We start from the raw sequence: 25,485 nt of genomic DNA on the forward strand, positions 1-25,485 counted from the left end.
TCAAGCTCTAGTGGAGAGTTCGGTCACATTAGTGAACGCTACGTTCACTTTGTTTGGCGTTCCCTTCACATGCTCAACAATGCCCCTAGCGTTCACTATTTGAACGTCACGTTCCAAATGTGAACGTTGCTCCTTGTGTGTGGCTCTCCTTGGTGCGCGCTATTCTTCTTGGGTGTTCCCTTGATTGAGCGCTACGTTGCCTTTGGTGAGCGCTCCCTTTCTTCCATGGATGCGCCTTCTTCCTTGGATGCGCCTTGTTCCTTGGCTTGGAAGCCCGAAAATGTTCACTTTAGTGAACGTTGCGTTTACTCATTTGAACGCTCGCTCACTCCTTAGTTCTTTGATGCGCGCCTAGAGCTCCCTTGGTTGAGCGCTTCTCCTAGTGCTCCCTTGGTTGAGCGCTACGTTCGATCCTTTGAGCGCTGGCCTTTGTTTGAGTGTGGTTTTTGGGCTTAAAGATGCCTCTCACTTGTTTTTCAAGTTCATGCCAAATATAGATTGCTATATATCGTTGGAAAGCTTTGAATGTCAGCTTTCCAACGCAACTAAAAGTACGTCAATTAGACATCTGTAACTCAAGTTATGGTCCTTTGAAGAAAGCATGGTCGCGCTATTTTGGATGCCGAAAACGTTCTTTTTTGTGAACGCCACGTTCACTTTAGTGAACGCTGGCTGTTTGGAGGCCAAAGTTAGTGCCAGCTTCTGAGGCCCAAAATTGATGTTCACCCCCATACTATTATATATCGTTGGAAATCTCTAGATGTCTACTTTCCAATGAAATTGAGATCTTGTCATTCAAAGCTCTACAGCTCAAGTTATTCTCCTTGGAAGGTGAAGAGGTCAGCTGGCCTTACTGCAGGTTGATACTATGTTCATCTTTGTACTTTTGGGGCAAGTTTTCTCCCTCAGATTTAGTGTCCACCATGCAGTGCCATATATGCTTGGAAAGCTCTAGATGTCTACTTTCCAATTCCACTAGAATCACCTCATTTGGAGTTTTTAGCTCGAGTCATTTTTGTTGAAGTGTAAAGAGGTCAGGGTTGCAAATCCTCTTTGCTCCTCTTTGAGTCTGTTTCCACTCTTTTGCCACCTTGGGTTTGTGATTCTTCTTTTAGTTCTTTTATTTCTCCTTCTCCTTCATATTTTCACCTATCATCAACCAAACAAATACATCAAAGCCTTGGCATAATCATCAGATCTTGCATCATTCATATTATCAACTAAATCTTGCAAGAAATCTAATAAAAATGCATAAAATTACCAATGTTTGATTGAATCAAGACAAGCATGAAATTCTCACTCAAACACTTACTTATTGCCTAAAAATGCATGAAAACCAAGTGAAAACTAATGAAATAGGCTTGTGAAACTAGCCTAAGATGACTTGTCATCACAACACCAAACTTAAACCTTGCTTGTCCCCAAGCAAGAAAAGAATCATGCAATAGAGATTGACAATCCAAGGTAAGAAGAATAGAAAATTAAAATATTTAGTGATTGGCTAGTTTTCTATGCATGCCACAATCACAAAAGAAATGTAAATGATTGATGCTTTTATCTAGCTCAATTTATGAAATCTTTTCATTATATTTCTTCCTTGAAATAAGCTTTTGATTTTCTTATTAGCTTCTCCTTTTGGGTGCTTTGCCCCATGAGTTGATAACAAAGCTACGACTCTAAATGCTTTGTTTTCAAGTATTACCACTTGATACATAAGTACCACAAGAATTTAGTTAGAGGACTTCTTTAAGCTCATTTGTTTCTTCTCTTTACTCTCTAATCATTGATGCTCAGAGCCTTGAGCTTTGAGGGAGTGCATTTGCACTTGAGCCTAACCTTGACTCTAAGTGTTTTGTTTTCAAGCTTTTTGCTTGATACATAAACACCACAGGTACTTAACAAATGAATTGTCATTGGTACTCAGAGCCTTCAGCTTTCTCATTCTTTCCCTTTTTCTTTCTTGCCTTATTTGCATTTGCTTCCTTCAAGGTTTTCATGATTTCAAAAATTTCACAAAATGTCCTAGATGAAAACTTCAATTAAATAAAATCTAATGTAATTGAGCAACAATTAACCATGCTAGCTTTCCAATACTTGTATGCACATGCTAAGTTTTTCTTTAATTCCTTGTTTGTTTATGATCATGATGCTTTATTGCCTTTAAACTCACAAAATTCAAGTTGGTAGTCATGATATCACAGCAAGATGTTACAAATCAAAATTCAGGCTATGCTTATTCATACACACATGTGCATACAGAGAAGATAAAGACAATCATGTAATTTACAGTGCTGGAAGTAAGTAGGAGGAGAAAGGAGCATTACCACCTTGTAGTTCATCTTCCTTGTTGTTGTCCTTCTCCTTCTATTCTTCCCCTTCCCATACCAACTTAGAGTATTTGCTCATCCTCAAGCAACAATTGGTATAGTGGTGATGGGGTTTATGATGGATCATGAGTGTCTTACATAGTGAAATGTTAGTAGTACATGTGTTTAGGCAAGCAAAATGAAAAATAATAGTGAAGGCATAGGAAACATAGACATTTGTGATTGCAAGCATAAGAGGGTGTGCATGATACATTGCATAAAGAATAAGTGGCACACCAAACTTAGTGTGACACTTTCACTTGGAATTGATGCAAGTATCCAATAAAGATTAGGAATAAGTTTTGTTGCATAGTAACACCAAACTTAGAATGCAACCATATGTCCATTTATTTGAACTAAAACTAAACAAAGGAAACTGTCATATGTTAATAACACAATCACCAAGAGAAACAAATGTCACGAGTAAGGATTTCTTGGTGAGGCATTAACACAAACAGTTGGAGATAGTAAAAGAAAGTATGAAAAATAAAGAGATGAATAAAACAAAGATAAAGAAAAATAGAACAGAGAGCTTCAAAGCAAAGGAATTATAATTGTACAAACAAGTGGTGTTGCTGGGTATATTGCATAAAAAAATAAGTGGCACACCATACTTAGTGTGACAATTTCTCTTTAGAATGATGCACCCAGTGAAGATTGAAAATCAATTTGTTGCAAGGCAACACCAAACTTAGAATGTAATCATATGCCAATTTATTGAAATTTAAACAAATCAGACAGAGAAAATAAACAAAGCAAAGGAATGAAATGTTACCTAAGGTTGGGTTGCCTCCCAACAAGCGCTCTTTTAGTGTTATTAGCTTGACATGTTGTTCTCAACTTTCTTCCTCTTCTTCCAGTTTGTTAAGAGGAATGACCTCAAGGGGGGAGAAGATTCAGCTATTGTCCCCTGTTTTGGTCTCCTCTCAGCAAGCTTCCTTTTGTAAATGGCTTGATTGAGCTTGCTTGTTGATGGTTCAGGGATTTGATTGTTTGCAGTTGACCTCCTCTTCTTCATGAATATTGTCCTTTGTAGCTTGGTCACAATCCTCTCTTTGGTGTTGTTGGTTGCCTTCACTTCTTTAATATCAAGACATGGTTGTGTGATTGTTGAAGCATTATTTTCATCAAAAGTCTTTTGAATTGTTAGTTCCATGAGCTCTTCCTCTATGTACTTCTCTACTTCACTTGAGTGTGAATTCTCTTGATTGACTTCCTCACTTTCTTGTTCTTCCACTTCCTCCTTTGCATTCAACATTTAATTTAATAGTACTTCCATGGAGGAGGTTTGTTGTTCTTCCCAAAATTTCTTCATCTCCTCTTCATATCTTTTAATCACAGATTCAAGTGTTGAGAGTTTTTGGTTCAGGGAGGTTTGTAGAGGCTGTGAGTTTTCATGTTCCTTTGTCATCTCAAGTGGCTTTTGTGGATATGCAATTTCAGGTTCAAATGCCTCCTCCACCTCATTCTTCATTAAAATTTTGCTTGACACAGGGGCCTTTTCTTCTTGCTCTTCTACTTTCTCCTTCACATCCACCAATTGGTGTTCATCTTCTTTGCTTAGCAGTTCAGAGTATTTTCTTATTTTCTCCAAGTGCTCATCCATCTTTTTGCAGAGGGTTTCTTGTTCTTTCCAAAGGTCTATGGATATTTGTAGGTATTGTTCAAATGCTAGCTCAAGGGATAAAGTTTGAGAGAAATTTTGTGGGCATGGATGTGTTGTGGTGATGTTTTGAGGGGCATGGAATGAATTTTGTGAAATGCAGAATTGATTTTGTCGTTGGTATGGATCATGGAGAAAACTTTGTGTTAAGGCATCATCAAGCGATGAAGGATTTTCATATGAGAAACTAGGAGGTGAGGTTGGAAAATTTTGCATGAATGAATTGAAGGTTTGCTCAAGTGATGATGGCTCTTGATTAATGGAGTATGATACATTGAGTGCTCTCTGATTTTGATCCTCCCAATCACAACTTGAAGAATTGTGAAATTCATCACAGTATGGATCATCTTGTTGCATTGGGGGACAATCTTGCATGAATTTATTGAAAGTACACTCTAGTGAATATGTCTCTTGATGAACACAGTATGGATCACTAAGATCTCTTTAATTTTGACTTTTCCAGCCACAATATGAGTAGTTGTTAGACTCATCACAATCTAGATCATATTGTGTTTTTGAAAAGTGTCCCATTTCAACTGATTGTTCACACTCTTGTTGACATGTCCAGACAATATGAGGGTAATGACATAAATCATCTTGTGATTTTGAATCATATCTCATCTGAATTGCTTCATCCTCTATCATTTCTTGGTGATATTTCCAGCCATCATTAGGATAATGACTTGAATTATATTGTGATGGTGGACAATATCCCATGAAATTGTCTTGCTCATCTTGTGGCTCTGAAGCATATCTCCATTGATTGGAGTGCTTAGAATCTGTAATTTCTTGGTGATATTCCCAACCACCATTAGAATAGTCAATTGGTGATGGTGGGTGATATCCCAGAAAATTTGTTTGATTAAAAGATGAGTCGAACTCCATTTGAATTTTGTAAAACACACCATCAAAAAAAAAGTTAAATTCATATCTCAGGTAAGATTTGCTTAGTGAGGCAAAAACACAAACACTTTGGTGTCAACTCAGAATAGAAAATTAAAAGAACAAAAACAAAGAAAATGCTTAATCTAGACTTCTCACCCACTTAATCATTGTCGATCTAAATCAATCCCCGGCAACGGCGCCAAAAACTTGATGGGGGAAAATTAGTTTTCCACACAAACTCACCGGCAAGTGTACCAGGTCACATCAAGTAGTAATAACTCACAAGAGTGAGGTCCATCCCACAGGGATTGATGGATCAAGCAACTTTAGTGAGGTGATTAGTTTAGTAAAGCTAACATTGGTGAATTCGATGAAATTGAAGCAATAGAATGTAAATTACAGGAAATTTAAATTGCAGAATGTAAATTGCAGAAGCTTAGATGACAAGAAATGTAGATTGCATTAAATGTAAAGGGGATTGGGTGCAGGGAATTTAAAGAAAGCAGTAAATCAGAACTTAGAACACTTGCAGAAGAATTAAATTGCATGAAAAGTAAATTCAAATCACAGCAAACTCAAATGTAAAGTTGAAGAAAGTAAAATTGCAGAGAAGGAAATCATAGCAGAAAAGGAAATTGTAGCAGAGAAGTGTAAGCAATGAAAATTTCATAAAGCTGAATTGAATTCTGAAATGTAGATGATGCAGAAAGTAAAAGTGTATCAAAGAGAGCTTTCTATTCTATCCTACTCCTACTCCTATTGCTCTCTAGCAGAGCCAGCCTCCTTAATGAAATAAAATTGATGCCTTTTTATAGGCTTTACAAAATGAAAAAGAAATTGAAATTGAAAACAAATTACAATTTAAATGAAATTCCTAATCTAACTGTTTCTTATGCCTTTGAGGGATGTCCATGGGTTTTGCTTGCCTTGGTATGTCAATGGGCTTGAATTGGAATTAATTGAGCCAGAGTTGCACTTAGAGTGGGCTCTTTTCATTTGGCATTGACTGAGAGTGAGTCAGGGTTGCTTGGTTCAAGCTCTAGTGGAGCGTTCGGTTACATTAGTGAACGCTACGTTCACTTTGTTTGGCGTTCCCTTCACATGCTCAACAATGCCCCTAGCGCTCACTATTTGAACGTCACGTTACAAATGTGAACATTGCTCCTTGTGTGTGGCCCTCCTTGGTGCGCCCTATTCTTCCTGGGCATTCCCTTGATTGAGCGCTACGTTGCCTTTGGTGAGCGCTCCCTTTCTTCCTTGGATGCGCCTTGCTTCCTTGGCTTGGAAGCCCGAAAACGTTCACTTTAGTGAACATGGCATTTACTCATTTGAACATTCGCTCACTCTTTAGTTCTTTGATGTGCACCTAGAACTCCCTTGGTTGAGCACTACGTTTGATCCTTTGAGCGCTGGCCTTTGTTTGAGTGTGATTTTTGGGCCTTAAAGATGCCTATCACTTGTGCTTTAATTTTATGCCAAATATAGATTGTTATATATCGTTGGAAAACTCAAAATGTCAGCTTTCCAATGCAACTAAAAGCGCATCAATTGGACCTCTATAGCTCAAGTTATGGTCCTTTGAAGAAGGCATGGTCGCGCTATTTTGGAGGCCGAAAACGTTCTTTTTAGTGAACGCTGGCTGTTTGGAAGCCAAAGTTAGCGCCAGCTTCTGAGGCCCAAACTTGATGTTCACCCCCATACTATTATATATCGTTGGAAATCTCTGGACGTCTACTTTCCAATGAAATTGAGCTCGCATCATTCAAAGCTCTAGAGGTCAAGTTATTCTCCTTGGAAGGTGAAGAGGTCAGCTGGCCTTACTGCAGGTTGATACTATGTTCATCTTTGCACTTTCAGGGCAAGTTTTCTCCCTCAGATTTAATGTCCACCATGCAGTGCCATATATTCTTGGAAAGCTCTAGATGTCTATTTTCCAATTCCACTAGAATCACTTCATTTGGGGTTTTGTAACTCGAGTTATATTTGTTGGAGTGTAAAGAGGTCAGGGTTGCAAATCATTTTTGCTCCTCCTTGAGTCTGTTTCCACTCTTTTGCCACCTTGGGGTTGTGATTCTTCTTTTAGTGCTTTTATTGCTCCTTTTCCTTCATCGTTTCACCTATCATGAACCAAACAAATACATCAAAGCCTTGGCATAATCATCAAATCTTGCATCATTCATATTATCAACTAAATCTTGCAAGAAATCTAATGAAATTGCATAAGATTACCAATGTTTGATTGAATCAAGACAAGCATGAAATTCTCACTCAAACACTTACTTATTGCCTAAAAATTCATGAAAACCAAGTGAAAACTAATGAAATATGCTTGTGAAACTAGGCTAAGATGACTTGTCATCAAGCGTTCTGGTTTTGTGCAAGGACCACAAAATGCATCCACCTATACGCGTGGCTGACGCGCACGCGTCACCCTACTTCTCTACTTTCCACACGTGCGCATGGGCGACGCTTACACGTCACCTGCTTTTCTTCGCTTCCCACGCGTGCGCGTGGGTGACGCGCACGCGTGACCCTGTATTCAGCAAAAATTTGATTTTTGAATTTTTAAAGCCGAGTTTTAGACTTCTAAGCCTCCATTTTCATCCTTTAAGTCCTAAAATTTTATAGTATGCCTTGTTTTGAGAAGAAACTAGGACATGTGGTAACTTGTGGATGAAGTAAAGTGAGAATCAATGATGAATGATGAGTAATGATGATTGTATGAGTTGCTGATGATGATGGTGATGGTGCTGCGTATGTTATGAGCTGGATGGCTGTGATAAGCATTGAATTATGACTGGTATGTATATGTTTATAATTAATGATTAAATGATTATGATTGATTGAAGAAGCTTGAACATGTGGCTAGTATGTCGGAGATGCATATATGATTAATAAATGAGTGTGGTAAATGAATAATGATGGAAAATGTTGAATGTGAATATGCTTATGTTTTCTCTCTGGTTGTAAGGATGACAGGGCACCGATACCCTCTAATGGTGACAGGGCACAGATACCCTCTAATGGTGATAGGGCACGGATTCCCTCTAATGGTAATAAGGCGCAACAGAGAAAGATTGTGCCCGGGTAGTAGCAAGGGTCGTGGTTCATCCCACTTGCTCCGGGTCATTGTCTGAGAATTGGTAATAATGAAGTGTGATTACGAATGACTGTGTATTTGTGATACTTGGGTAGTAGCAAGGGTGGTGGTTCATCCTACTTGCTCTAAGTTAATGTTTGAGATTTGATAACAATGAGGATTGATGTTAAATTGAATGAATGTATGTTTTGTGATACCTGGGTAGTAGCAAGGGTTGTGGTTCATCCCACTTGCTCCAGGTCAGAGATTGTGACGCCTGGGTAGTAGCGGCAATAGTGGTTATTCCACTCCCTTCAAGTTGAGCTTTTAAACACCCGCTTGGGTAGTAGACGCAGTAGTGGTTGTTCCACTGGCTTTGGGTTAAGCGGGTAGTAGCAAAGGGGTTGTAGCTCAAGCCCACTTGCTCTGCATTGATGTTTCTGTCCATTGGTTAGCTACCATGACATGTCGGGTTGGCTTTGTAACCGACAGATGATATCAGCAGCCATAGGGCAGGCATACATCATTTGCATATGTTTGAGTTGTTTGGGTTTGCCTATTTGTTTTGGATTGCTACATCATATATACTATGTTACTTGATTTTGTGCTACTTGTTCTAGTTGTACCTTATTGTGTATTACTTGCTTGTATTGCTTGTGTTTATACAATTGAGAGGTCCCTCATGCTGGTGTCGGTTGATGCTGAGGGCTGTTCTTGATGAGATGAGTTGATGATATAATTGAATAATGATAATGATTATTGAATGAGATAATTTGAACTCCCTGGGTAGACGTAAGTGAAGTGATCTCACTTGCTCCATGTGAGGATATGAGGTAATGATATAGAATTGCTGAGACAGAATAGCTGAGGATGGTTTTGTTTATGATTCTGATTGTGAATTGTCGGAGAGTTAGAAAGTTGGAAAGCATGAAGAATATGAATCAGATTTAGCATTCCCTTATGACAGTTGCATATTCATGGATTAGCAAGAACATAGGATGAATATTTGGTGAAAGGAAGTTTAGGATGTGATAAACCACTATTTTATGGTTTATCTTGTGCTCAATTGAGTGGTTTTTATTAAGTCTCTGCACACTTATTCATACAATTTGCATAGTTTTACAATTCCTTCCTAGTTTTGTTCTACAATTGAAAACTTGCTTCCTTAGCCCTTAAATTGTGTGTTTTAATCCCCTTTATACCATTCGATGCCGTAATCTGTGCGTTAAGTATTTTCAGGCTTTATAGGGCAGAAATGGCTTAGAAGATGGAGAGAAAGCTTGCATAAATGGAAGGAGCACAATAATTAAAGGAGATAGCCAGCGAGGAGCGACGCGTGCGCGTACTTGACGCGTGCGCGTGAATTGGAGTTTGCACGGCGACGCGTGAGCGTACCTGACGTGTACGCATGACACGCGAGGATGACCAGCGATGCGTACGCGTGACTAACGCGTACGTGTGACATGTGCTACCTGCAGAAATCGTAGAAAAAGCTGGGGGCAATTTTGGGCTGAGTTTGGACCTAGTTTTCGGCCCAGAAACACAGACTAGAGCCAGGGGACAAGCAGAGACTCAACAGACATTCTCATTCGCATAGTTTTAGTTTTAGATTGAAATCTTAGGGAGAAATTATTACTTCCTCTAGGTTTTTCCTCACATTCATAGATTTTTAGTTTTGATGCTTTTGATGCTTTTGTTTCGGATATTGAGAAGAGTTACTACCTCCGTTGAAGTTTCCATTATTCTAGTTTGTTTCCTTATTCCTTACTCTTTTATTGTCCATTAACCCTGTTCAGATACGTATGTTTATGATTTTGGGATTTATTAATGCAAAGTACTATTTTTACTTTTAATTAATTCTCAATTATAATTTTATTTAGCTTATTATGTTTTCTTTTTATTCCCTTCATATGCCTGTGAACATTGTATTCATTTCAATGGCATAGACTCCCACTTGACTTGGGAGTTGATTAATACACTACAAGAAAACACGTTCTTTGCTACGCTTTTAAAGCGTGGCAAAAAATAAAAAAAGCGTAGCGATAGCTTTTTACCACGCTTTTTGAACTACCGGCACGCTTTTGAAAGGTCACAACTGCAAGGATGCCTGTAGATCTATCGCCACGCTTTTGGTAACCTATCGCCACGCTTTATCTTTTGCCATGCTTTTATAGGTTGCCACGCTCAAAAGCGTAGCCGTATGTGAAGCCATGCTTTTAAAGCGTGGCCGTATGACGCTTTTGTAGCGTGTCAATAGAGAGATATGGCCACGCTTTAAAAGCGTGGCCGTATGTGAGCTAAAATCTTTTGCCACGCTTTCAAAGCGTGGCCTATTCATTTGTCAAATAAAAAAAACGGAAAAAATAAAAAAATATAAAAAGAATTAATTTTTTTATTAATTTTCATGAAATTATTTACATGATTAATCGGTGAAACATCTTAAAAAATAACTCTTAAGCTTCATTCTTAATGCAAATCCTTCTTAAATCAGCTGCAAGTTCTTCCATGACCGCTCTCACTTCGTCCAGCCCCATTTCTGTCTTCTCGATCAGTATTGTCTTCCTGAATCTAAACTCTTCACATAACTACATTTCGGTTATCTTCCTCGTCCTGAAAGTTAAGGAAAAAAAGTAAGTATCAAAATTTAATTTAGAGACTTAACCGCTAATTTGTGACACAATTTTCCGTTATTAGGAAATGAAAATTACTTTTTTAGATTTCTGATCCTCTTCGATCATGTTGCTTAGCTAGCTCCTTAACTTCCTTCTCTAACTGAATAATTGGAAACTAGGTTATTAACATATAATTAGTAATAAGAATGTGATATGCATGTTGGCCAATGCAACTTGAAAAATTCCCACACTTTTCCTTAAAAAATAAATAAATAGAAAAGAAGACATTGAAGCAGACTATTAGGTAGCGTTTGTTTTGCAATACTAGGACAGAGACTGAGAGACTGAGACACAGTATCATGTTTGTTGGCTCAGAGACTGGTACTAAAATTTCTGTTTCTGTCCCCAAAATTTCAGTATTTCAGTGCCTCCAAAATGTAGGGACACAGGGGACTGATATTTTTAAAAACAAAGACCGAAACTTTAATAACATTTTATACCTAAAATACTCTCATTTTAATTAATTAATTCCAATTTTATCCTTTGTGTAAATTAAATTAGAATTTTATTCTTTTGTTTCAATTTTTGTCTCTCACTTGGCACCAAACAGAATACTAAAACTTATTTCAGTCTCTGTCTCTTAGTTTCTGTCTCTCAGTCTCAGTCTTTCAGTATATGTCTCTCCACCAAACGCTACCTTAGGGACCTAATGAAACTCGGTTCTACCCTTCTTATCTTTTGGGATACATAAATTCATGGAGCACAAGTATTGTTCAAGAAAACATGTACCTAGGAAAGAGAGGTTAATAATGATATACAAGATTGTTCTAAATAAACATCTTGAAAGTTCCACAACTAGGTCTAGTCCACAATCAATATAAACGCAATAGAATAGGAATTCAAACCAACATTTTCTATCTGGAGATCCTTCTTCCTCAACAATCATACATAATCACAATTGGAGGCAGTGGGATTAGGGGTTCTTAACTCACTTTCCAACCTAACTACCTCTTTTTGCAATTGCTTAACCAAGGCCTTATCAGACATCACCACATTAACCTGTGCTTTTGTGGTCACTTCAATAGGGTGGCTGAGTTACCTTTGCCCAAGAATTTCCTGGAAAAACTTTCTATTGTCTGGAACAATAATACAATTTCAATATTAGGAGTTTTTTTAATTATTTTTTAAGATATAAAAAGTACAAGAATTTAAGAACATAACAGAAACTGGCAGTGAAAAATAGATGCAAACAAAATACAAGAACAAAAATCAAGAACAAAATTGAGTAATGAAAAATAGATGCAGTTAAAAATCAAGAACCAAAAATTAAGAACAGAATCAACTCAAGTACAAAACAGGAAAAAATAGGAGCATTAAAAAATCATAACAAAAATCAAGAATCAAGAATAGCAACCAAGAGAATACTATCATAAAATCATTAATAGTATTGGAAACCTGTAGTCAGTAAGTGCATTTCTCTATCTAATAGTTAAAAATTACACTCAAAGATAAGATTCAGCTATTCCCAACAAAGAACAGCTACAAAAAAAGTAATTAAATAGACTAAGTTGGCAAATCATCATTGATAAACCACTATTTTATGATTCATATTGTGTTTAATTGAGTGGTTTTTATCAAGTCTTTACCCACTTATTCATATGATTAGCATGTATTTGCAATTCCTTCCCAAATTTTTCTATGATTAAAAACTTGCTTCCTAGAGTCTTTAATTTGTGTATTTTAGTAATCTCTTATTACCATTCAATGCTGTAATCCGTGTGTTAAGTGTTTCAGGCTTCATAGGGCAGGAATGGCTTAGAGAATGGAGAGGAAGCTTGCAAAAGGGAAGGAGCACAAGAAATAAAGGAGACAACCAGCGGACAGCGACGCGCACGCATGGCTGACGTGTGCGCGATTTGAACAAAATCACAGCGATGCGTACGCGTGCTTGATGCGTACGCGTAGATTGGAGTTCGCGCAAACGACGCGAGCGCGTGCCTGACGCGCACGTGTGGAGAGGAAAATCGCTGAATGACGCGTACGCGTGACTGACGCGTACGCATGACATGCGCGATCTGCAGAAATTACAAAATACGTTGGAGACAGTTTCGGGCTGCATTTTGACCCAGAGTTAGGCCCAGAAACACAGATTAAAGTCAGGAAACATGCAGAGACTCAAGATATCAGATGATAATTCACTTTCCATAATTTAGATGTAGTTTTTAGAGAGAGATGATCTCTCCTCTCTCTTAGGATTTAGGATTAGGATTCATCTTAAATGATTTAGGATTTATTATTATTTCAACTTACAATTTCTTCTGAGTTCCAGGTTTAATATTTCTTTTATTTATTTTTTCAAATTAATTTATGAACTTTTCCATGTTAGAATTGATATCTTCATTTAATATAATTTGAGATATTTTAGAATTATGATTGCTTTCTTTTATTTATATAAATAATTTAGATTTTTCCCTTTTGGCTTTGGTTGAATCATTGGAGACACTTGAGTTATCAAACTCATTGTTGATTGAAAATTAGAATTCTTCAAGAATTAATTCGAATTCCAATAACTCTAGCCTTTCCCAAGGAAAGACTAGGACCTAAGGAATCAAAATTAATTCATCCACTTGACTTACCTTCATAGTTAAAGGTTGACTTAGTGGGAGAAAAATCCAATTCTCATCACAATTGATAAGGATAACTGGGATAGGACTTCCAGTTCTCATACATTGCCAAGAGCTTTACTAGTTATATTTTAACGACTTGTTATTTTACATTACTTGTTCAACCCTTTTGAAAATCCCAAAACATACATTTTTCCATAACCAATAGTAAATCATACCTCCCTGCAATTCCTTGAGAAGACGACCCGAGGTTTAAATACTTCGGTTATCAATTTCAAAAGGGTTTGTTACTTGTGACAACCAAAACTTTTGTAAGAAAGGAATTCTTGTCGGTCTAGAAGCTATACTTACAATGGGAATTTATTTGTGAAAATTCTAGATCGTGCGAGAGTTTCGTTCTTCAATCATCCAAAGAAACTCAGCTGCCATGACCAACATTAGCTTGAAAGAACAATGACTTACTACAGTTGGAAAGAGCTTACCGTTCAACTAATCAAAGAAAAAGTCAAATTAAAAACTAATTGCAAATTATGTAAAAAGAAACGATATTTACATACTCATTATAAAAATAAATGACCACACACTACTTTAAAAGGGGGAGGAGGGATACATAATGCATAAATGAAAATTCAAAACCCATCTTTGAGTCAACATCAATGCATTAAGTAACAAAACTTCCAAAAATCAAAAGGTAAACAAGCCAGCAAAATTATCATAGAACTTACAGTTGGATTTTGATGCATCATGGCAAGCAAGGCTAGCATCAAGCACTAGAAGCTAGGGCAAGCTCGTCTCTTTTTTCTCTGAATCAAGCCCAACAGAGAAAAGGAAAAAATCAAGGTATAAGAACAGAAATCATAAATAAGCACATACCAAAGCTTCAAGCTGCAACTCAAATTATCATAAACCGCATGTTTAATTGAGAAGGAAACCAAGTCTATCTGCATTTTAATCCTGCCATTGGTTCTCTATCAGTGTCAATGGCATTCAATTTTCAATTTTCTAATAATGAAGGCAAGAAATGGTTTCCCTCAATCCTCATTTCATGTAACTGAAAAATAAAAAGTTAGAAAAGATTTCTTTCAGTATGTTCATGTTCAATAGGCGACTGAAGGAGCTTGGAATGATTCCACTTAATTTGTTAAAACTGAATAAATGATGTCTCTGAAAAAGAAGTTATGTCCAAAGCAAGTATTATTTAAGAGAGAAAAGAAATGGTTTCAAAAAGTCAACTTAAGATATTTTAAACCCCTATATTATAATCAAAAGACTGAACTGAGAAGCATGTTGATGAATGCACTTCATCAAATAAAAAAGAAGCAAGAATTATGAGTAGCTTTAATTTCTGAATAAAAAAAATTCATACCACTCCCTTGCACCACCCTGGAATAATTAAGAACAAATCTTTGGTCAGCCAATTATAACTAAAATGTATTTAAAAAAGAAACAGCTAAAAGTTTAAATTTCAGGGAATAAGGTAAAGATTCACAGAGTCTTTGAAGAGTTGTCCAGCTCTGAATAAAATTTGGTATAGTTCCAAAAAATTGATTATTGCCTAGTCGACTGCAGTATAAGAGAGAAAGGAACACAGAAGCATTACATTATTGTTATCCAACAACAGTTTAGAGAAGTAAATGGAATAAGTGAAACAAATTACTTACACGTGATTCAATTTAGTGAGATTTGCAAATGTAGCAGGTAGATTCCCAGAAAAATGGTTGGAAGTAAAATGCCTACAGAAAAGTTGAAGTTTAGAATAGATAAATTCAACACTTTAGGTTTCTATAAAAATGCAAGCAACTTAAAGCAATTAGTGAACTTAGAAATGAATTTTGCATCAATGATTATCCAAATTGTTGCAAAGTAACCAAATCAAAGGCAAATGAGTTAAAATTTTGAAAAATCAGTCAATAAACAAATAATTATGCTGCTTGACTCTTACAAACATAAACCCTAAATGCCAAACTAGCACTTCATGATCTGAAAACTCAACCATTTCAAGTTTTTCAGCTCAACTGAGAAACAGAAGTTCACAATCAACATATGCCCACAGCAACAAGAATTGCTATCATGAAGTCTTCAACTACTAAAAAAATATATATTCAAACCAAAGAACGACAAACAAATTTAGAAGTACAAAAACTCACCACCACTAGAAAGAAGTTCTTGTGTTATTGGTTGGCTGGATTGTGCCAAAGAAATTAGCTACATTTCAAAACACGTAAGCACTCTAGAAAGAGTTCAACATCACACTCAAACTAAAAAATAACATGAATTCACCTGCATAGCAATGATGAACTCTGCAAAACCAAGAGATCCTTGTCGCTTTGAATCAGCAATAGCCACACCTTCAATTTTGGCAAATTAGAGCACATAAATAAACAATTCAGTTAAAACTTGAGAAGAAATAAACTGTGATACATATCAGCTAAGCACAACTCCTACAAACAACTCAACCATTCGTAGCCTGCCAGGATCTATATAATCAGAAGTTAGAGAGCTCAAAACTAATCAAATATAAAGCTAAAACTAACCACTATCATTAGAATCAATAATTGCAATGAAAAACATAAAATACAAAACCTGCTTAAGATCCTGGCGAGACAAATTGGACATGGCAAAAAACTTGGTGGCATCACTCCCCGTAATGCGGCCATCGCCATCTGAAATAGAGAAAAAGCACAGTACAAATTCATCGATTTTTGAACATGAACATCACCACAATTAGCAACTCCAAAAGATAAAAATTAAATAAACTAAAATAATTGAAAACTTGGCATACCTGAATCGGCGTAATTGAAAAACTGCTGGTAGATGATCTGGTTCTCTTTGGAGCAGGAACCGATTGGGACCGGGTTGAATTCCATCGATTCGCTTGCGACAGAGCAGCGATGGTGACAGAGCGCGACGACCTTGAGTCTGAAATGCCCGCGAGAGAAGCAATATACCAGAGAGATAGAGAGAGGTCGACGGTGAGACCAGCCGTGAGAGAGGTGAGACTCGGTGAGCTTGAGGGTGAGAGTGGCGAGAGAAGAGAGAAGAAACTCAAAGGAGGGTTAGGGGTTCTTCGACGGAGGCATTCCGAGTGCTGACGACCGGTGATGTTCTTCGCAGAGTGCTATTAGGGGTTCTTCGTCGCGGTTAGGGGTTCTTCGATATGGGTTCTTCGTCGTGGTTAGGGTACGGTGAGGCACGATGAATACAGGGTTAGGGTTAGCTAGGCTTAATCTCCTTCGTGAGGCACAATAAAGACGGTGTTCATCTTCCTGGAGGGCTTTCTGAATTGAGCTAGGGCAATTATAAGAAGGAGAAAGACTAAGGGCTTGTTTGGGTAGAAAAGATCTTTTTTCGAGTTATCCTTTTTTAAAAGATGTTATAAAGAAGTAAAAGTAATTTTATGTTTGGATATCTTATGTAAAAAGATTTTTTTATCTATCAATAATGTTTGGATATAATAATATAAAAGTACTTTTTTGTTTATTTATTACATGAAAAACATCTTTTTTTTAAGAAAAAAGATCTTTTAAAAAAAGATGTAAATTACAGCTTCTCAAAAAAGATCTTATTTTGATTTTACTAGTGCTTTTACTTTTACTACTGGAAATTTGTCAAACATGTTAAAAAATAAAAAAAGATCTTTTTTCATTGAAAAAAGATCTTTTTTTTAATAAAATAATGGCACCCAAACATGCACTAAGTCTGGAAGAGAAATGTGTAAATTGTAACTTAGAATTTCAAAGCAAGGGACGACTTTGTAATTTTCTTTTTTTGAAAGTTTTTGGCCACGCTTTCGAAGCGTGCCAAAAACAGTAGTAAGAAACGACCACATTTTTAAAACGCCCTAATAACAAAACTCTGTCGCCACGCTTTGAAAGCGTGCCTATTTCTCTCTATGGCTACGCTTTTTAAGCGTGGCAAAAAAAAGCGTAGCTAAATCTCGAATCAGTTGCCACCCTCATAAAAGCTTGGCCGTTGACCCCTATGGCCACGCTTTTAAAGCGTAGCAAGAAAAAGTGTAGCCAAATCTCTATTTAATCGCCACCCTAAAAAGGCGTGGCCATTGAACACTTTTGGCCACGCTTTTAAAGCGTAGCAAAAAAAGCGTGGCCATAGGCCTTTTTTCTTGTAGTGATAGGAGACCCTTGAGTTGGAATACTCAATAATTAATTGGTAATTGGAAGTTGTTGGCTAGCTCTCTAGTTACTAACGCTAATCCTTCCCAAGGGAGAGGATTAGGACTTGTGAATAGAAGTTGGCTCAATTACTTGACTTTCCTTTATTCGGTAAAGGTTAATTGAGTAAAAACAACAACCCATTATTAATTAATCCTGGAAAAATTCGACAAGGATAGAACTTCCGATTAATCTTCTCCAAGTTAAGGCTTTTTATCATAATTAATTAAATCTCTCGTTCATTTTCTTCGCTTTAATCCTATTCTCCAACTTTAAATTTCTCAGAAACCTCCTGATCAATAATTAGCACTCTCTTCGCAACTCGTTGGGAGACGACCTGGAATTCATACTCCCAGTATTTTATTCTTAAATTGTGACAAAACCCCTTTCTAAATTGATACGCGGAATCTTCATTTGTTAAGAGCTATACTAGCAACGTCAGTTAATTATAAATTCTTAATCGGTAATTTTTCGTACGTCAATTTTTGGCGCCGTTGCCGGGGAGTTGCAACAGTGTGCTAAGTTATTGATTAGTGTAAATATTTTGATATTTACATATTTTATTTTTTTAGTTATTTTTTTATTACCATGAGTTGTATGTTTCTTTCATTGAATGACGCGTTCACTACCTGATCCGAGCTTTGCCGCATTTGATCCGAAAATTGAAAGAACTCTTTCACGTATAAGGCGAAGCTCGGCGTCGATTAGCCTCTGTGGGTGGTGAAGTGGTTATTGGTGCACGAAAATTACAATCACACTTTGTAATTTCGCACAACTAACCAGCAAGTGCACTGGGTCGTCCATGTAATACCTTACGTGAGTAAAGGTCGATCCCATGGAGATTGCCGGCTTGAAGCAAGCTATGGTTATCTTATTATTCTTAGTCAAAATATCAATAGTGGTTCTTAGTTTTAATTGTGGAAAGTAAAAGAGCATGAAATAAATACTTGTTATGCAGTAATGGAGAATGGCTTGGAGTTTTGGAGATGCTCTGTCTTTTGAATCTCTGCTTTCCTACTGTCTTCTTTTTCACGCACGCAAGGCTTCTTCCATGGCAAGCTGTATGTTGGTGGATCACCATTGTCAATGGCTACCATCTGTCCTCTCAGTGAAAATGGTCCATGTACATGGCTAATCATCTGTCGGTTCTCACTTGTATTGGAATAGGATCCAGTGATCCTTTTACGTCTGTCACTACGCCCAACATTCGTGAGTTTGAAGCTCATCACAGTCATCCCATCCCAAATCCTACTCGAAATACCACAGACAAGGTTTAGACTTTTCGGATCTCAAGAATACTGTCAATTGATTCTAGCTTATACCACAAAGATTTTGGATTCACGGATTGAACGCTCTGTTGTTAGGAGAGGCAGTCAAAATCGTGGACCAGGAACCCAAGAGATAAACACTCAATCTAAGGTAGAATGGAAGTGGTTGTCAGGCACGCGTTCATGGGTTGAGAATGGTGATGAGTATCACAGATCATCACGTTCATCATGTTTAAGTGCGAGTGAATATCTTAGAATAAAATCAAGCATGATTGAATAGAAAACAGAAGTAATTGTATTAATTCATCGAGACACAGCAGAGCTCCTCACCCCCAACCATGGGGTTTAGAGACTCATGTTGTCAAAGATACAAATTTAGATGTAAAAATGTCATGAGGTACAAAATAAATCTCTAAAAGTAGTTTTTATACTCAACTAGTAACCTAGGTTTACAAAAAATGAGTAAACTAAGATAGATAGTGTAGAAATCTACTTCCGGGGCCCACTTGGTGTGTTCTGGGGCTGATCATTGAAGCTTTCACGTGCATAGGCTATTTCTGGAGTTAAATGCCAAGTTGTAACCTATTTCTGGCGTTTGACTCTAGATTGTAACCTGTTTCTGGCGTTTAACGCCAGAATAGGGCAGAAGGCTGGCATTGAACGCCAGTTTGCGTCATCTAAACTCGGGAAAAGTATGGACTATTAAATATTGCTGGAAAGACCTGGATGTCTACTTTCCAACGCAATTAAGAATGCGTAATTTAGACTCTTGTAGCTCCAAAAATATCATTTCGAGTGCAGGGAGGTCAGAATCCAATAGCATATGCAGTCCTTTTTCAGCCTCTGAATCAGATTTTTGCTCAAGTCCCTCAATTTTAGCTAGAAAATACCTGAAATCATAGAAAAACACACAAACTCATAGCAAAGTCCAGAAATGTGATTTTTGCATAAAAACTAATGAAAATATACTAAAAAGTAGCTAGATCCTACTAAAAACTATATAAAAATACCCCCAAAAAGCGTATAGAATATCCGCTCATCACAACACCAAACTTAAATTGTTGCTTGTCCCTGAGCAACTAGATAAACAAAATAGGATAGCAAGAAGATCAAGAGGCAATCTCAGAGTTTTACATGGAGCTCAATTTTAATTAGATGAGCAGGACTAGTAGCTTTTTACTTCTGAACAATTTTGGCATCCATAGGAACTCAGAATTCAGATACTGTTATTGATTCTCCTAGTTTAGTATGTTGATTCTTGAACACAGCTACTTTATGAGTCTTGGCCGTGGCCCTAAGCACTTTACCTTTCAGTATTATCACCAGATACATAAATGCCACAGACACATAACTAGGTGAACTTTTTCAAATTGTGACTCAACTTTACTAAAGTCTCCAATTATAGGTGTCTAAAGTTCTTAAGCACACTCTTTGGATCACGACTTTAACCACTCAGTCTCAAGCTTTTCACTTGGACCTGCATGCCACAAACACATGGTTAGGGACAACTTGATTCAGCTGCTTAGGCCAGGATTTTATTCCTTTGGCCCTCCTATCCCTTAATGCTCAAAGCCTTGAATCCTTTTTACCCTTGTCTTTTGGTTTAAAGGGTTATTGGCTTTTTCTGCTTGCTTTTCTTTTTCTTTCTTTTTCTCTCTCTTTTTTTTTGCTATTCACTGCTTTTTCTTTCTTCAAGAATCAATTTTATGATTTTTCAGATTATCAATAACATTTCTCTTTTTCATCATTCTTTCAAGAGCCAACAGTTTTAACATTCATAAACAACAAGATAAAAAATATGCACTGTTTAAGCATTCTTTCAGAAAATAAAAAGTGTTGCCACCACATATAAATAATTTGAATTTTTCTTATTAAGAACTCGAAAAAGTTGCCTCCTTATTCTAAAAATATCTGCTATTTCATTCATGTTTAATGATGATGAGAAAGATACATTATAGCTTACTTGGAGATGAAAAAAATAAAAATACTAACTACTACTACTCATATGACTCCTAAAATAGATTTCTAATAGCAGAAGTTATCACAGTGTTAAGATTAGGACTCAACAACCTTTATTTTGGGAGATGGATGCTCCTTCAATCTGTGGGGTGTCTGGTCCCTCAAGGGAGAGCCTCTGGCGCTTCAGTTCATGTAGCTCACGCCCTTGCTTTTCTTGTTCTTTAAGTAGCTTACAGATCATACTATTTTGAGTTTGCTGTTCTTCCTTAAGTTGATCCATAGTTTCTTGCAGCTTAGTGAGAGATGCTTCTAGGCGGGTCCAGTAGTCAATCTAAGAGAGTTCTGGGAGGAACTCCTGTGCCCTCCTTTTGATGGAGTTTTCTTGTACTTGTTGTCCCTCCATTAACTTCTTGGTGATTGGATGTTCGACTGGGATGAACTCATCTACTCCCATCTTCATCCCAACCTCTTTACATAGCTGAGAATTAAGTTTGGGTAAGCCAATTTGGCTTCTTTAGAGTTCTTATTTGTAATTGTTTAGAGCTCACAAGAAATCAGATGATGAATCTCCACTTTGTTTCCTTGCATAATACAATGGATCATCACTGCTCTCTTGATAGTGACTTCGGAGCGGTTGCTGGTAGGCAGTATAGAACACCCAATGAAATCCAGCTAGCCCCTAGCAACTGGTTTGAGATCCCCTCTCTTGAGTTAGTTTGGAACACCTTTTGTGCTGGTTGTCCACTTGGTTCCAAGGATGCATATGTCCTCTAGAATTTGGTCTAAGCGCTTATCTGATCTCACTATTCTCCTATTAAAGAATTCTGGATCATCTTGTAGTTGAGGCAGCTTGAAGACCTCTCTTATTTTGTCAAGGTAGAAGTAAATAATCTTCCTTCTGATCATGGTTCGAAAGGTATAGAAAGCGGTTCCAGTCATTCTCTGCCTCTCTGTTTACCACAGATTTGAGTAAAATTCCTGAACTATGTTTCTACCCACCTTTGTCTCAGAATTAGCTAGAATTTCCCAGCCTCTGTTTCGAATCTGCTCTTAGATCTACGGATATTTGTCTTCTTTCAGATCAAATTTAACTTCCGGGATCACTGCCTTAGACCCATTATTTTGTGGTAATGGTCCAAATGTTCCTTGGTTAAGAACCTCTCTTGATTCCAAAGTGATTTTGGATTATTCTCTTTCTTGCCTCTTGAAGTGGTTTGTTTTCCCTTAGGAGCCATGATCTTAGTGAGTCTTAGCTCAGTGATCACGCAAAACACACCAAACTTAGAGGTTTGCTTGTCCTCAAGCAAAAGAAAGGAAAGGAGAGGAGAAGAAGGAGAGCCAAATTCGAATTATGGAGGATAGGGGGTGGCCGAATGTGAATTTAAAAGGAAGGGGTGGGTTCGAAAATTTTTGAAAAAGATATGAAAGAAGATATGATTTGTAAAAGATAAGTGTGAAATATAAAAGATGTAATTTTAAAATTGAAAAGATATGAGAGAAGTTTGAAAAAGATAAAACTAAATTGGAAAAGATAGTATGATGAGTTGAAAAAGATTTGAAAAGATATCAAAAAGATAGATGGGTTTTGCAAAAGATTTGAAAAGAAATAAAAAAGATATATGAGTTTTGAAAAAATATTTGAAAAGAAGAAAAGATTTTTAGGATTAAGAGTTATTTTTGAAATTGAAATTGAAAGATGAAGATTTGTAATATGTTTATGCAAGAAATTATGGATAAAAACATAAAAAAATAAAAAAAATTGAGTTGCAAAACAAAACTACCTTCCCTCCACGTTCTTGGCGTTAAACGCCAAACTGTTGCCTGTTTTGGGCGTTTAACGCCCAACTGTAGCTTGTTTTGGGCGTTTAACGCTCAGTTGTTGCTTGTTTTGGGCGTTTAACGCCCAGCCAGGTATCCTGGCTGGCGTTAAACGCCAGAAAGCCTTTATCACTGGGCATTTTTCTAAACGCCCAGGATGCTGTAAGTCTAGCGTTAAACGCCCAAATTGGTACCCATTCTGGCGTTTAACGCCCATAAAGGTATTCTTACTGGCGTTAAACGCCTAGAATGATGCCCATTCTGGTGTTTAATGCCCAAAAGTGCCTCTTACTGGCGTTTTCGTGCCAGTGAACTTCTTTTCTCTGCTCTCTGCTCTGAACCCTTCTGTAACTCTGTGAACTCCTGTAAATGAGAATTAATTCTGATGATAATTTATTAAACTCATATAATTATTATTTAAATGACAAATAAACTACAGTAATGGCTGGGTTGCCTCCCAGCAAGCGCTTCTTTATTGTCTTTAGCTGGACCTTACTGAGCCTTAATCTAGTCTCAATTCTGAGCATTCTTGCTCAAAATTGCTTTCAAGATAATGTTTGACTCTCTGTCCATTAACAATGAACTTTTTATTAGAATCAATATCCTGAAGCTCTACATATCCATATGGTGACACACCTGTAATCACATATGGTCCTCTCTAACAGGATTTTAGTTTCCCAGGGAATAGCCTGAGCCTAGAGTTAAACAGCAGAACCTTTTGTCCTGGCTCAAAGACTATGGATGACTGATGAGTGGATAATTTATACGCTTTTTGGCATTGTTTTTAGGTAGTTTTTAGTAAGTTCAAGCTACTTTTAGGGATATTTTCAATAGTTTTTATGTTAAATTCACATTTCTGGACTCTACTATGAGTTTGTGTGTTTTTCTGTAATTTCAGGTAATTTCTGGCTGAAATTGAGGGACTTGAGCAAAACTCTGAAAAAGGCTGACAAAAGGACTGCTGATGCTGTTGGAATCTGACCTCCCTACACTCAAAATTGATTTTCTGGAGCTACAGAACTCTAAATGGCGCGCTCTCAACGGCGTTGGAAAGTAGACATCCAGAGCTTTCCAGCAATATATAATAGTCCATACTTTATTCGGGAATTAACGACGTAAAGTGACGCTCAACGCCAAGTACATGCTGCTGTCTGGAGTCAAATGCCAGAAACACGTCACGACCCGGAGTTGAACGCCAGAAACACACTATAACTCGGCGTTCAACTCCAAAAGAAGCCTCAACTCGTGGATAAATCAAGTTCAGCCCAAACACACACCAAGTGGGCCCCGGAAGTGGATTTATGCATCAATTACTTACTCCGGTAAACCCTAGTAGCTAGTTTATTATAAATAGAACTTTTTACTAGTGTATTAGACATCTTGGGACGATTAGTTCTCAGATCATGGGGGCTGGCCATTCAGCCATGCCTGGACCTTTCACTTATGTATTTTCAACGGTGGAGTTTTTACAAACCATAGATTAAGGGTGTGGAGCTCTGCTGTACCTCAAGTTTCAATACAATTACTATTACTTTCTATTCAATTCTCTTTATTCCTATTCTAAGATATTCGTTGCACTTCAACTTGATGAATGTGATGATCCGTGACACTCATCATCATTCTCACCTATGAACGCGCGTGATTGGCAACCACTTCCGTTCTACCTTAGGCCGGGCGCATATCTCTTAGATTTCCCAACAGAATCTTCGTGGTATAAGCTAGATAGATGGCGGCATTCATGGGAATCCGGAAAGTCTAACCTTGTCTGTGGTATTCCGAGTAGGATTCTGGGAATCTGGAAAGTCTAACCTTGTTTGTGGTATTCCGAGTAGGATTCCGGTATTGAATGACTGTGACGAGCTTCAAACTCTTGAAGGCTGGTGTTAGTGACAGACGCAAAAGAATCAAGGGATTCTATTCCAACCTGATTGAGAACTGACAGATGATTAGCCGTGCTGTGACAGAGCATAGGACCATTTTCACTAAGAGGATGGGATGTAGCCATTGACAACGGTGTTGCCCTACATACAGCTTGCCATGGAAAGGAGTAAGAAGGATTGGATGAATGTAATAAAAAAGTAGAGATTCAAGAGGAGCACAGCATCTCCATACGCCTATCTGAAATTCCCACTATTGATTTACATAAGTATTTCGATCCTATTTTATTTTCTGTTTATTATTTATTTTCGAACTTATCATAAACTATTTAATCTGCCTAACTGAGATTTACAAGGTAACCATAGCTTGCTTCATACCAACAATCTCTGTGGGATCGATCCTTACTCACGTAAGGTATTACTTGGATGACCCAGTACGCTTGCTGGTTAAGTTGAACGGAGTTGTAACCACAAATAGTTGTAAACCATGGTATTGGCATCATGTTTTTGGCGCCATTGCCAGGGAAAGAAAAAGCAATGAATTTTGCAAAATGCAATAACATATGAATCACAATTTCGTCCACCAAGTTTTTGGCGCCGTTGCCAGGGATTATTCGAGTATGGACAACTGACGGTTCATCTTGTTGCTCAGATTAGGTAATTTTCTTTTCAAAAATTTTTCAAAAATCTTTTTCAAAATTTTTCTTTTCTTTTTCTTTTTTCCAAACTTTATTTTCAAAAAATATAATAAAAATACAAAAAAAATCATAAAATCATAAAAATAAAAAATATTTTGTGTTTCTTGTTTGAGTCTTGAGTCAATTTTTAAGTTTGGTGTCAATTGCATGATTTTAAAATTCATGCATTTTTCGAAAACTCATGCATGGTGTTCTTCATGATCTTCAAGTTGTTCTTGGTAAGTCTTCTTGTTTGATCTTGATGTTTTCTTGTTTTGTGTTGTTTGTTGTTTTTCATATGCATTTTTCGTTTGTTAGAGTCCATGCATTAAAGATTTCTAAGTTTGGTGTCTTGCATGTCTTCTTTGCATCAAAAATTTTTCAAAAATATGTTCTTGATGTTCATCATGATCTTCAAAGTGTTCTTGGTGTTCATCTTGACATTCATAGTGTTCTTGCATGCATCTTGTGTTTTGATCCAAAAT

At 37.1% G+C, this 25,485-nt stretch overlaps 1 protein-coding gene across 8 annotated transcripts; it reads right to left on the reverse strand.

The window, feature by feature from the left end:
• Nucleotides 1-10,365: 10,365 nt before the first annotated feature.
• On the reverse strand, nt 10,366-16,527 carry LOC107470379 (EH domain-containing protein 1). Of its 8 annotated transcripts, XR_008004471.1 has the most exons (12): nt 16,012-16,527; nt 15,813-15,892; nt 15,510-15,577; nt 15,377-15,434; nt 14,891-14,962; nt 14,719-14,792; nt 14,596-14,612; nt 13,955-14,032; nt 13,581-13,718; nt 11,515-11,741; nt 10,702-10,765; nt 10,366-10,603 (listed from the first exon to the last, which is right to left on the reverse strand). XR_008004471.1 is itself a non-coding variant. In XM_052255827.1 (6 exons), exons 1-5 carry the CDS (start codon nt 16,094-16,096, stop codon nt 14,898-14,900), a joined length of 333 nt encoding a protein of 110 aa, XP_052111787.1. In that variant the 5' UTR covers nt 16,097-16,527; the 3' UTR covers nt 13,740-14,792; nt 14,891-14,897. The 8 variants fall into 8 exon arrangements, 1 of the variants encoding a protein (XP_052111787.1); XR_008004470.1 differs by having other exon boundaries at nt 13,955-14,612; XR_002368474.2 differs by having other exon boundaries at nt 14,596-14,792.
• Between the last annotated feature and the right edge of the window lie 8,958 nt (nt 16,528-25,485).

The sequence above is a fragment of the Arachis duranensis genome, chromosome 10 (genome assembly GCF_000817695.3).
Source record: "Arachis duranensis cultivar V14167 chromosome 10, aradu.V14167.gnm2.J7QH, whole genome shotgun sequence".
NCBI classification, from domain to species: Eukaryota; Viridiplantae; Streptophyta; class Magnoliopsida; order Fabales; family Fabaceae; genus Arachis; species Arachis duranensis.

Coding starts and splice junctions, on each gene's coding strand:
- LOC107470379 (XM_052255827.1), bottom strand. CDS start 16,096: ATGGAATTCAACCCGGTCCCAATCGGTTCCTGCTCCAAAGAGAACCAG. Junction 15,893..16,011: donor TTTCAATTACGCCGATTCAG/GTATGCCAAGTT, acceptor TCTCTATTTCAG/ATGGCGATGGCCGCATTACG. Junction 14,963..15,376: donor AGAACTTCTTTCTAGTGGTG/GTGAGTTTTTGT, acceptor ACTTTTCTGTAG/GCATTTTACTTCCAACCATT.